At 37.8% G+C, this 12,157-nt stretch overlaps 1 protein-coding gene across 1 annotated transcript in view; it reads left to right on the top strand.

Annotated features, from left to right (window-relative positions):
• Nucleotides 1–12,157, top strand: part of zc3h18 (zinc finger CCCH-type containing 18) — a 63,890-nt gene that overhangs the window by 37,214 nt on the left and 14,519 nt on the right. The window contains exons 13-14 of the mRNA XM_061722303.1: nt 478–756; nt 10,429–10,545. Of these exons, the coding sequence (XP_061578287.1) occupies nt 478–756; nt 10,429–10,545 (396 nt within the window). The remainder of the gene's footprint in view (nt 1–477; nt 757–10,428; nt 10,546–12,157) is intronic.

The following is a 12,157-nucleotide window of genomic DNA, read 5'->3' as shown; positions in this document are numbered from 1 at the left end:
ACGTTGCGCTGCAAAAACTCAAAATCCTACCAAGAATATTTGTCTTATTTCTAGTTAAAATCAATGTCTCATTTTTAGTCAAAAAATCTCATTACACTTAAAACAAGAGTCATTCCCAGAAAAATAACTTACCGGTATTTGACAATTTTCACCTGTTTCAAGTAAATTTTCACTTGAAATAAGTAGGAAAATCTGCCAGTGGAACAAGATTTATCTTCTTATTACAAGCAAAAAAATCTTGTTCCACTGGCAGATTTTTCTACTTATTTCAAGTGAACATTTACTTGAAACAGGTGAAAATTGTCAAACAAGTTATTTTTCTGGTAATGACGCTTGTTTTAAGTGTAATGAGATTTGTTTGACTAAAAATGAGACATTTTAATTAGAAATAAAATAAATATTCTTGTTAAGATTTTGCAGTGCACCTTGCATCATATCTGCATGTTCTAAAAAAAGCTCCTTTTTTCCCTCTTACAGCATGCCGCCAAAGCCGGGTGCTGCGCCCCCTCCTCGTAGGGACAAGCCTCCCCTGAAGAAAGCTCCCGGTTCCCCCCCGCCCGGTGGAGCTCAGAGCAGACCCCCCAAGCCCCCGACAGAGGGAGGTAAACCCCCCGCCGGTCTCAGGGAAGCAGGAGGAGCCGCCGGCCCCGTAGGAGCTGCTGGAGCCGGCAGACCCCCGCCCCCACGGGAACCTGGGAGACCCCCAAACCCCCGAGAGGGCAGGCAGAGAGAACGACAGCAGCACCCGCCACGCAGGTAAGAATTTTTTTTTTTTTGTTTTAGATCAAATTTTTATTTTATTAACATTTTTTTAGTTAGTTAATATTTATTTCGGTCAATCACAAACAAAATAACAGGTTTTTCCCTGGTCAACATTGTGATTATTTTGACCAAAAAGGTCTGGGCTTGAAGCATAAAGATTATCTTGCCCACCTTTTAACAGAATAGAATATACAAAAAGAACAAATGAAGTATCATGAGACTGCACAAAATAATAACAATAATAACAATAATAATGATGATGATGATAATAGTAATAATAATAATAGCTTAAATAACTGTAATAATAATAATAATAATAATAATAAAATTTATAATAATAATAATGATAGCTCTGAAAACAAAGTGAAAAGATGCTAAGGAAACCTACAAAACCAATTTAGGTTGTCATTTTATCTCATGCATGTGTACATTCTTCTATGTTTGCTTATTGTGCTTCTATATATGTGTCCATTACCTTTGCTTTGAATAATATCTTGTATGCTTTTATTGAGTTTGCTAGTTTAAGGTCGTTGTCTAATGAGTTCCACACTTTTACTCCTAAAACGGATCATTCAAACAGAGATCAAACAATGATGCACAGGCACTGAATATGTTGTTACATCAACCCCCCACCCACACACATACACAAAATGAAAATAAACTATTAAAAGACCAGAACAATTATATGACGTGTGTGTATATGAAATTAAAATAAAAATCGAGACAAGGCGGCTAAAGCAAACAACAACAAAAAGATTTGTGGACTTGTGGAATAGTTAATATAAACCTATTGATGCTTCACGATGCTAAGTGAGCTAAGTCAGATACACAACAAACCACGAGGATCAGAGTAAGCGCTTCAGTGCTTCAGCTGTGGCGAGCCACATATTCACATTTGCCTCTTTTGCCCCATTTACACGGGCTGTCGATAACTCCATGTAAGTAACATCAAGAAAAGTCAAGATCCATTGTTTGATGGTCAAAGTGTGAGGGGGCTGCCAACGTACTGCTACCATCATCAGCCAAGGTACACCGTGGGCTTTATGAGCCGCTCTCAGCTGCAAATAAAACAAAAAAAGGAAGTGCCTGGTAAATTGAAGTTATTCTAAATGTCCTGAAAAGAACGTAAACCATCTAAGCTGAAAATATCACCCAAAAACTGTACACCTCCCTCTTCCCACTGAGAGTAGGTGATAGGTCTCCCCCCGATCAACAAGTCCTTATTATTGAAAATTGGTGATTGTAGGAACCATCTAGTTTAGTTTAGTTTATTTTATTTCGATCATGACATCACAAAAAAAAAATAAAAATAAGACAAATATCAAAATAGCTTTTACAAAATTAAGAATAAAATAAAAATGACAACAAGGAAACTAATACACTGTTCAAAGAAAACATTACAAAAAAGTTTCCAATATACAAATAACGTCTAGACCGAAAAAGGTGTCGGCTGAAGCAAAGCTTATTCATTGCCTACCCTCAAAAAATTATTTAAAGTAATGAAATAAAAGCAAGAAGTAAGAGATAAGACTGCCAGTAAAACAAATTGCCTCCATGGGGATAACAAAGATTCCTCAAGAAATAAGAAAGAAAGAAAAAAAAGGTGCCGTCTACATGTTTCCTTCATCTTTAAATAATCAAATCAAATGTAAAAAAAAAAAAAAAAGAAACAACACTTCATGAGAAGTTTAAGAAAACAACAACAAAACAAAGAATTTCATCCTTTAAAACTTGCTATTTTGATTTACATGTGCCAAAAAAGGAGTAGGAAGAAGTGCAGGAGTAGGAAGAAGTTCAAATCAAATCACCAATTAAATGAATACCCAAATCAACATAGTAAGCATCACTGCTCATTACTTTGATATAGAGAAATCATCCTTCTTTTCAATGTTTTTTTAAATAAGGTTAAGCTTCTGCATGGTTTCAAATCCCTCTCCAACTTATTCCATACATCCACCACACACAACGACCACCACTACAAGATATATTACTAATCCTTTCAACCGAGCGCCAAACCCGGATCCGATGGGTAAGAATTTAAAAGGCACCAGCACATGTTGTACTGAAACGTGAAACTCATACACTGCATGTGATGACATGTGACTTTCAGCACATCAAATACGGCCTGTGACTGGACAAACGATCTCTGTGGACATTTCAAACTCGTGAAGACGCTAACATCCTACATTCGGACGTCATCCACTTTGAGAAAGACCGGTTGTTTTTCTGAGTATTGTGAAATGAATCTTTCAACAAGAATAACAACTGAAGGAAGAGAACTTGGACTATCTTTCAAAAGGAATATTTGCTGATGCTTAACTGACCGTTTGAGCCTAAAACCTGTTGAAACATGTCTGGCACGTCCCCGTCTACGTCAGTCTGACAGCAGGGCAATGTTGCAACAGCACAAAGCAAAGTGTTTCCTCTTTGTCATTTTTGAACTAGAACGCCTTTAAGTTGAAAGGAATGTAATTTTGTTATATTGCACTGCTGAAACATCTCTTTCCTCCTCCGGTCGGAAGTGCATCATCACACTTGCCCTCCAGGGACCAGAACCCGTGTGCCAAACCTTGACACTGGCATCCACAAAGAACCTTAAGAGCTTAATTTATTGGTTATGTTCCATCTTAACAACCTGCACATCAACCTGTACCCTAGTGTCCTCGGCCAAGACACTGAGCCCCCAGTCATCAAGGTATCAGGGTTCACTTTGTCATTCCAAAAGTCCAAGTACAAGTGGAACGAAATGTATTGCTGGCTCAAAGCAAGCAATAAAACTCTAAACACTAAAAGATAAGGACACTAGGCTAAAAACTAAAACGCTGCGTTCTCAAAAGTGCATAAGGGCCACGGTTACATGTTTTTTAAATCCGAATTAATTATTCCGGATTAAATAATTCCGAATTAAACTATTTTCCTTCAAGTTTACATGGAAATAGTAATTCTGAATTGAGGTTTACATGGAAACACGTTTGATGGTCTTTCTCCAATTCCTCTCCAGGTCTGGGGGTTGGGAAGGTTCTGATTGGATAGGGGGGGGGACCGGAAGTTAAACTACCAGAAGAAAAACTAACTTAGCCGCTACAACTTTGAAAAGCTCACAATTTTTATGTTTCCTGTTTCCATCTGTACTTTTAATGATTTCTATTTATTAAATAAATGGTCTCTGCTCTTGACCAGCGTTTACTGCTGCTGCATCTTGAAACTTTGTTTGGAAAACCAGCCCAGCGTGGAATATAAGCGTCATGGAGACAGACGGACGAGGGAACGAGCAGAAAGAAAGACCGGAATTAATTTAAAGAGGAATGAGTGGATACATGATCTGGAATTATTCTATTCGGATTTAAAATCAGAATAAACCAGCCACTTATTTCGGAATTAAGTTCAATTTGGAATGGCCATTTTCATTTGGAATTAGGTGTTTACATGGTAATTTTTACTCATTTTAAATCAGATTTAATTTTAATTCTGAATTAATTCTGAATTAAACTTCCCATGTAAATGCACTGAAGAGCTTGGTGCAGTCCTGTAGATCGTACATTGTCGAGGGGAGACGGGGATCGGGTTCTGTTTATTTAAAACTCTTATGGAGACTTATCTCATAGTACCAGTCCCAGATAAATTAGTATAATTGTCAGGATTAGCATCCTACATAAAAACCTACAAATCAGTAAGAACACCATAATCTGCTGTGCTTACATGCTGTGATTTTCTGAGTTTGCAGTTTTGCTTGTCAGTTTGGATGGAAGTTCTTTTGGAAACTTACCTCTTGGAACTGAATTCGACTGTATTTAATAAGATTAAATTGGACTCGTATACTATACAGAAACTTTAAACTTAATTGTATAAGTATAATTGTTTCTACATTTGTGACGAGTCAGTATGTGAATGGGATACTTGTGTGCTGCCAAACACACACGGTTGGCAAGTGTTAAAGCTGTGTGAGAAATGTTGCATTGTTATGTCATACTTGATTGACGGCAAAGGCAAATTTATTTATATAGCACATTTCACGCGACATGCATAGACTCAATGAGCTCAAATAACAACCAAACACGATTACAGGGTTACAATAACAGAAACAGACAAAGGGATGTCAAGAGAATAACAACAATAACAACTGATTCCATTATAACAAAAATGCTATCACTCAGCCAATCATGTACAGGACTGTCTCAGAAAATTAGAATATTGTGATAAAGTCCTTTATTTTCTGTAATGCAAAAATGTCATACATTCTGGATTCATTACAAATCAACTGAAATATTGCAAGCCTTTTATTATTTTAATATTGCTGATTATGGTTTACAGTTTAAGAAAACACCTATCTCAAAATATTAGAATATTCTGGGAATCTTAATCTTAAACTGTAAACCATAATCAGCAATATTAAAATAATAAAAGGCTTGCAATATTTCAGTTGATTTGTAATGAATCCAGAATGTATGACATTTTTGTTTTTTTAATTGCATTACAGAAAATAAAGAACTTTATCACAATATTTTAATTTTCTGAGACAGTCTTGTACAGTTTAGCCCAAACAGACATCACAGACAGACACAGACGTGGTGTTTATAAACCCCTTGCATCTCCAGTGAGCGTTGCGGGGGCATGCAGGAATGCAGGGAGCTGGCTGTAGTTTTCGGTGCGTGCTTGTGGGGAGGAAACTGTTGGTACACCTGTTTGTTTGCAAGGAAGTACTCTTAACAAGCTCCACAACTGTGGAACCAAACATTTTTTCTATTTACATATTTTTCCATGCCATATTGTGATACAGCAGGTGTGTTTCACGGCTGGGCATTTTGAAGGAAGGGCCTGCACGCGGGGGTGTTGGAGGAAAGGCCTTACTTTTGTCCGTTTGTGTTCAGTGGCATTTCACAGATGGAATATCCTGCAGAAAGTAGGAAACATCAAAGTGCAGGAAAGACCGCTTGGTGTGACTTTTTGATTGTGGGTGTGTGAGTATTTGTACATGTGTGGGCAACCGGGGTTTAACACCAACACTGTCCTGAAAAACCAGTTGCAGTGCCTGTTCATTATTTTATGTTTTTATGACGTACATTCCTCCAGTGCCAGGGCCCTTTGGAATCCTGGTGGCAAGTCCACTTTCTAACACCAATGTTTGCCATCAATGAGTTGTACATAGCGTAGAATTCACTCAATAACGCAGCTCATCTTCAGTTTGGGCAGGTCATTTTTCCCAGTCACACCCCTCAAAGTTTCACTCACCTTTATTGAAGGACACTTAAATACAGGACTGTCTCAGAAAATTAGAATATTGTGATTTTCTGTAATGCAATTTAAAAAAAAAAAAAAAACATTCTGGATTCATTACAAATCAACTGAAATATTGCAAGCCTTTTATTATTTTAATATTGCTGATCATGGCTTACAGCTTAAGAAAACTCAAACAGAGCCGCCGCAAGGGGTGTGCGAACCGTGCGACCGCACAGGGCCTCGCGCCCCAAGGGGCCTCGCGCTATGGGCTGTTTTTGGAAAAACATTTTTTTTTTTTTTTTTTTTTTTTCCGTTTCTTTTTTTCGTTTTTTCCCTTATAAATATCAACAGTCACATTCCATTACAGACCTAAATGTGTACTAGTCTGTGCATATCAATAAATATATGTGCAATGATGCGCGTGTCTGTTGTTCAATACAACTGATCGGACCAAGCGCAGACACAAGCTGCTCTGATCCAGACGGGTGGAGTTGGAACAAACTGTCACACAATGTCGAGAGAACGAGACAGATTCAGGAAATTTCCATCAGGGGATGAAAAAAGAAAAAAACTAAAGAAAATGGAAGAGTTTAATGCCTCTCTGAAAGGCACGTTTGATAAATTTGTTAGAAAAATCACCAATCCGACTGGGTCTCAAGCAGCCGTGGGGCCCCGCGTCGAGGCAAGCCCAGATGATGATGAGGCAGGGAAAGGTATCCAGTATTTTGCTAATTGGAGAGTTAAAATTGCGCATATAGACACCCGATCCGACCCGAAAAACCCAAAAATTTCGCGCGCGGAACTGTAAGCCATAATCAGCAATATTAAAATAATAAAAGGCTTACAATATTTCAGTTGATTTGTAATGAATCCAGAATGTATGACATTTTTGTTTTTTTAATTGCATTACAGAAAATAAAGAATTTTATCACAATGTTCTAATTTTCTGAGACAGTCCTGTAAATAGATAAGATAAGATAAGAAATCCTTTAATAGTCCCACAGAGGGGAAATTTAATCTTTAAAAAAATAGTATAGAATTCACTCAATAACGCAGCTCATCTTCAGTTTGGGCACGTCATTTTTCCCAGTCACACCCCAAAAGTTTCACTCACCTTTATTGAAGGACACTTAAATAGTATTTCCACTTCTATATCACAGTACAAAATATGAACAAAAAGTATGAAATTCATTTTTTCACACGCTGTTAAGTACCAGTAGTATTTGTCTTTATTGGTCTTTGTGTTTTTTTTTAATTATTATTATTTCTTTTTTTTTTGCCTGATTTCATTTTGGTGTAAATATTGTTTGAAGTGCATCATAACCATCTCAAAATATCTTCTAAAGGAAACATACACACCAGTGATTAGTGCAGTCCTTATTGTTTACTTAGCCTTTTCAACACAGACGACGGATACTGTTGCTGCTGCAAGTTTAAAAATGTGGCTCCGCCGCATTTCAATGACCTGGTTTACACCTCCAGACAGAAGTAGGAAGTGGAGCAACGCTGCGCTGCCAACATCATAAACATGTAATAAACCAGAGCAATTGATCCTTTCAGTGTGTGTGGAAAGGCAAGAAGGGAATTCAATATTTAAATCGGTGTGTATGGCAAACAAGAGGCCACCATGTCATGGTGGGAACATTTTAAATGTCACAGTTGGAAATTCATGGGCAGAAATATTAATTTATATTTAGATTGGAATGAGCCTTTGGTCTTGGTGTTGGTATTGTGGCTGCTGCTTCATGGGATTTTCCTGGTCCCAGGTCAGCAAATGTCAAAGGAATTCAAGTTATTATTGTTCTTTGTGCTTCAAACATATTACTCTGCATCAGTCTTAAGAAAAACAAAAGCCAAAATACGGAAGCAGTACATGAGTGAAAGTGAATTATACCCTTTATTTATTTATTTTTATTTTATTCATATGCACAATGATAAAACAGTAATTATATTAACAATACAAGGACAAATAATTGTGCAGGAGAGGAAAAGAAGGCCGAAGGGCTTATAAAAAATCCTCCCCCTCAATACAAAATCACAAAAACAAATCAATCAATAGAAAAAGAAAAGAAAGGAAAAAAGAAAAGGTAAAAGAAACAAAGAAAAACACAATAAACACACAAACAAAAAATATCCATAAAATGGCAATTTCATTTCAATTAGAATAGCCTATTAATTTAGCCTAGATAAGAGATTCCCCACCAAGCTAGTCCTAAACATTTTTAAGGATGATGCAAACTTAGGAGACCGATCTAAAGAGTTCCAGAGTTGAGGGCCATGGAATTTGATAAAGGATTGGTGACTGCAGGTACGACAAAGAGGTAAATGAAAGAGTGAATATCTGATGATAACAGAAATAAATGATGAAAAGTGCCTGGAGCGTCTTGTTTGGAATAAATGAACTTAAACATAAACAGGCATGTTTGAAACATATTAATAGAAAAAATTGATAATAATTTAAATTTGCTAAATAAGGGTGCAGAAGGTGCTTGATGAGTAGAATATGAAATCATTCTCAAGAATCTTTTCTGAATTAAAAATAATTGATTAAGGTACGAAGAATAAAAAGCGCCCCAAACAATGTTACAATATGTCAAGTATGGATAAATTAGACTTTAATATAATATCATGAGACAGGACTGATTAACTAAGAAAGAAACTCTTCTAATAATGCCATAGGACATACTGTACATACTCAATATGTTTTCCCTTAATGCCTTCATCAGAATTAAGGTCATACGTAGCAGCCAGATGCCACTAATCAAATACGATTGATTTATTGATCATCTGCAAGTATGAGCACCGCTATAAAACAGAAGTTTTTGTAGTTTGTCCGTCTGGAGCATTCAGGTGTTATAACACAATGCCAAGGATGAAAAACCCGATAAAGTGTCATAAGTTCATTTACAAACAACTTGGAATCATCACGCCACAGTGAGACTCTTGAGTAAATTACACAACCAATCTACCAGTTTAACAGCTAAGATGTTAAAGGATACTCATTATTACCCTTTTTTCATATGCATAGACAATTTCAAATATTGTTTTGATAACATTCATGGCGATACAATGAGGAAAACAAATTGTGAGGGTTGTTTGGAAGGGTTAGCAGGAGGAGGTCTCCTCTCTCTGGCTCAGGCTTGCTCAGCTACATCTGTCAAACTTCTAGAGGCTGAAATGGCCGAATGTAGACACAACATGCATTAAACTGGATTAGTGAAAAACATCTCCCAACAGCTGTAAGCACGGTGGTGGAGCAGTTATCATTTGGAGTTGTTTTGCAGTCACTGAACCTGGATCATTGAGTTGACCATGAACTCCTGAATACAAACATCACCCATCAGTCCCATCCATGACCCAATCTGAGTCAAGACTAGTGGTGGGGAAAAAAATCCATATTGCAATATATTGTTGCGCTCTCTGTCGCAATAAATACTCTATAAACTGACGGCAAATATTGATATTTTATTACAACACATAATGGATTTAGGCGGTTGTCACCGCACTATTGTTCATGCACTTCAGTTTGTCCAGCTGTACAGTGTTTACATTTACTATGCAAAATTAAGTTGCTTACTGACTTTTCAGTATTAGAAACAAAGCAGTGCACTGTCCTGGTTTATATAAAACATGTTATTAATGTTCATGCACTTTTGTCCAGCTGTACAGAGTTTACATTTACAAGACCAGCAGGCAGTGAGGAAATATACAAATGCACTTTCTTTGTACATTGTATGAAGTTTCGGCATTGAATAAATGCATAACTACAGTTTTCCTTTTTATGGGTATTTTTTCTTTTTCAGTCACATATATGGAATATCGTAGATATCGTGTATCGTGATATTACCGTTATCGTGGGCCACATATCGCCACAGTATTGAATCGTGTTACCCGTATCGTCCCACCTCTAGTCAAGACCTTAATCCAACTGAAGATGCTGCTTTAAGTCCTAAAGAGAGCAGGGCTTTAACAAACTCCCACAAGCCTCCATGAACTTTAGAAATAAAAGTTATTTCACAACCATGTCAGAAACTGTGTGACAGAGAAACTAATAACTGCAAGCGTTTGCTGGAGTTCTAGGATGTACTTAGTTCACAAACCGCTTGTTGACTTTTTGCTTGTTTTAGGATAAATGAATGACAGTGTCACATGTTGAGAATCTGAAGTTTTATTTAACAAATAAAAAAACTGATAATGTCAAGATGGTATTAATGTCCTGATAATTGAAAGGGGGTGTATTTTCTTTTTCACAAGTGTAAGGTGCCACTGGACCTTTTTTTTGTTTTTTTTTTAACTTTATTTAAAAAAAGTAAATAAATTATGGCTATTGACCAAATGGGGCAATGCTCTGTGTCCTCAGGAGAAAATGAGAAAATGATGTGTCGCGGTCATAATAAACGCCCCCCGCCCCCCCGGTCTGAAAATGTGTTCCCCCTGTGTTTCCTGCAGGCGAACTGTGAGTGGGAGTGTGAGTGGAAGTGCCAGCAGTTACACCGGCTCTAGCTCCAGATCCCGGTCCTCGTCCAACTCCCTTTCACGCTCACGCTCTGGATCCAGAAAACTGAGGTACAGACTAACTCGTCTGAAGAGCAGCTTGCAAAGCCTCGTCCTTCAAAACACATGTCAGGCTCTAACCTGCTTTCAGGTGCACTGAGAGAGGACAAGATTGCTTAATTTGTTCAGAAAATAATAGACTACTATGATAGACTTTTTTTTACTACTTATTACAGGCAGTTCAGAACATGTATTTTTAACAATTTTTTTTTTTTTTTAATTTAGCACAATTTTTTAAAAACAGTGCCTGGAGAGAACAAAGCCCGAAGGGCTTGTACAGAATTCCACTCCCATCAACATCATGGACTAAGTTTACATGCAGTCAAAATTGGGGTTAAGGTCAATATTCCGGTTACTGAAACATTGGGAATAATGTGTTTCCATGCGTGAGCAAACAGGGTTATCCCTGTTTACATGGTAATTAATCATTTGGGATATCTGGATCAAACCAGCGACGCACGGAGAACGTCATGACGCAATTCTTGTTTCTTGGTCCTGTAGTTCTCCTTTTTCAGCGTCTTCCAGCGGAGCTTGATCTGGTCTGGCGTTTCCTACAAATCCTGCTTCACGCAACTTTTCAATCACCTTTTTATAAATCTGTGTATCCCTGTACTTTCTACCATCTACAAATGCAGAAATGTTCATATCCTTCATTACATTTATGACGTGATTAGTCTCCTTGCGAAAAACACCTTGCGCAGAAAACAGATTCCTGTTCCTTTTGATGGGGAAATCCCGTTAGGCGTTTACATGACCCAATATTCAGTTAGAAAAAGGAGTAACCCAGGGCTCATATTCAGGTTTTTAAAAACCGGAATATGAGCAAATTCAGGTTATTCAAAGGGGTTATTGGTGTTTACATGGCCGTGCAAAACTGTGTTATTGCTAATATTCCGGTTAGAAAAGTGTTATTGATGCACGTAAACGTAGTCTGTGATGAAGTAACAAAGATAATGTACAACAAATTTAAAAAATGATAAATATAAACGTATAAGAGAACCTGGATACAAGGTCTGGATTACAGAAAAGATAAGGACATTGAAGGTTAAAGGGATTGTGACATGAAAAACAAATTTTTCTTGATTTTTTTGTGTTTTGTTGGGTGTCTTGACATCAATTACACCCAAAAAACAACAAACTTTTAACATTCAGTGTATTGTGTGCTTTCTGGGATTTTCCGCATAACTATGCAAAAACGGCGCATGTGGTTTGGTGGCGGATCGTTACGTAACGATCCGCTAAATCACCGCCCCCTCCACCCAGCTCCCTGTCTCCGCTCCTCTCCAGCGCACCATAAAGGCTGATTTATGGTTCCGCGTTACACCGACGCAGAATCTACGGCGTAGGGTTACGCGGCGACGCGCACCATACGCTGAACCCTACGGCGTAGGCTCTGCGTCGATTTAACGCGGAACCATAATTGAGGCTTAACAAGGAGCTGTTTAGAGCCTCTTTTGTTCTAATCACCGGAGGAAAACTGCTAAGAAGACCCGCGGCCACTGACTGGACTTAAGATAAGGGGACAGTGCTGCTTGCATGCCTTTATTTTTATGATTGTTTGCTGTGGTTCGCCCTCCTGCTTTTCCGTGCATGCTTCGCCTGTCGCTCTCCGACGCCGCTGTGA

The sequence above is a fragment of the Cololabis saira genome, chromosome 5 (assembly GCF_033807715.1).
Source record: "Cololabis saira isolate AMF1-May2022 chromosome 5, fColSai1.1, whole genome shotgun sequence".
In the NCBI taxonomy this organism is placed as follows: Eukaryota; Metazoa; Chordata; class Actinopteri; order Beloniformes; family Belonidae; genus Cololabis; species Cololabis saira.
This window is presented reverse-complemented; position numbering and strand designations above follow the sequence as displayed.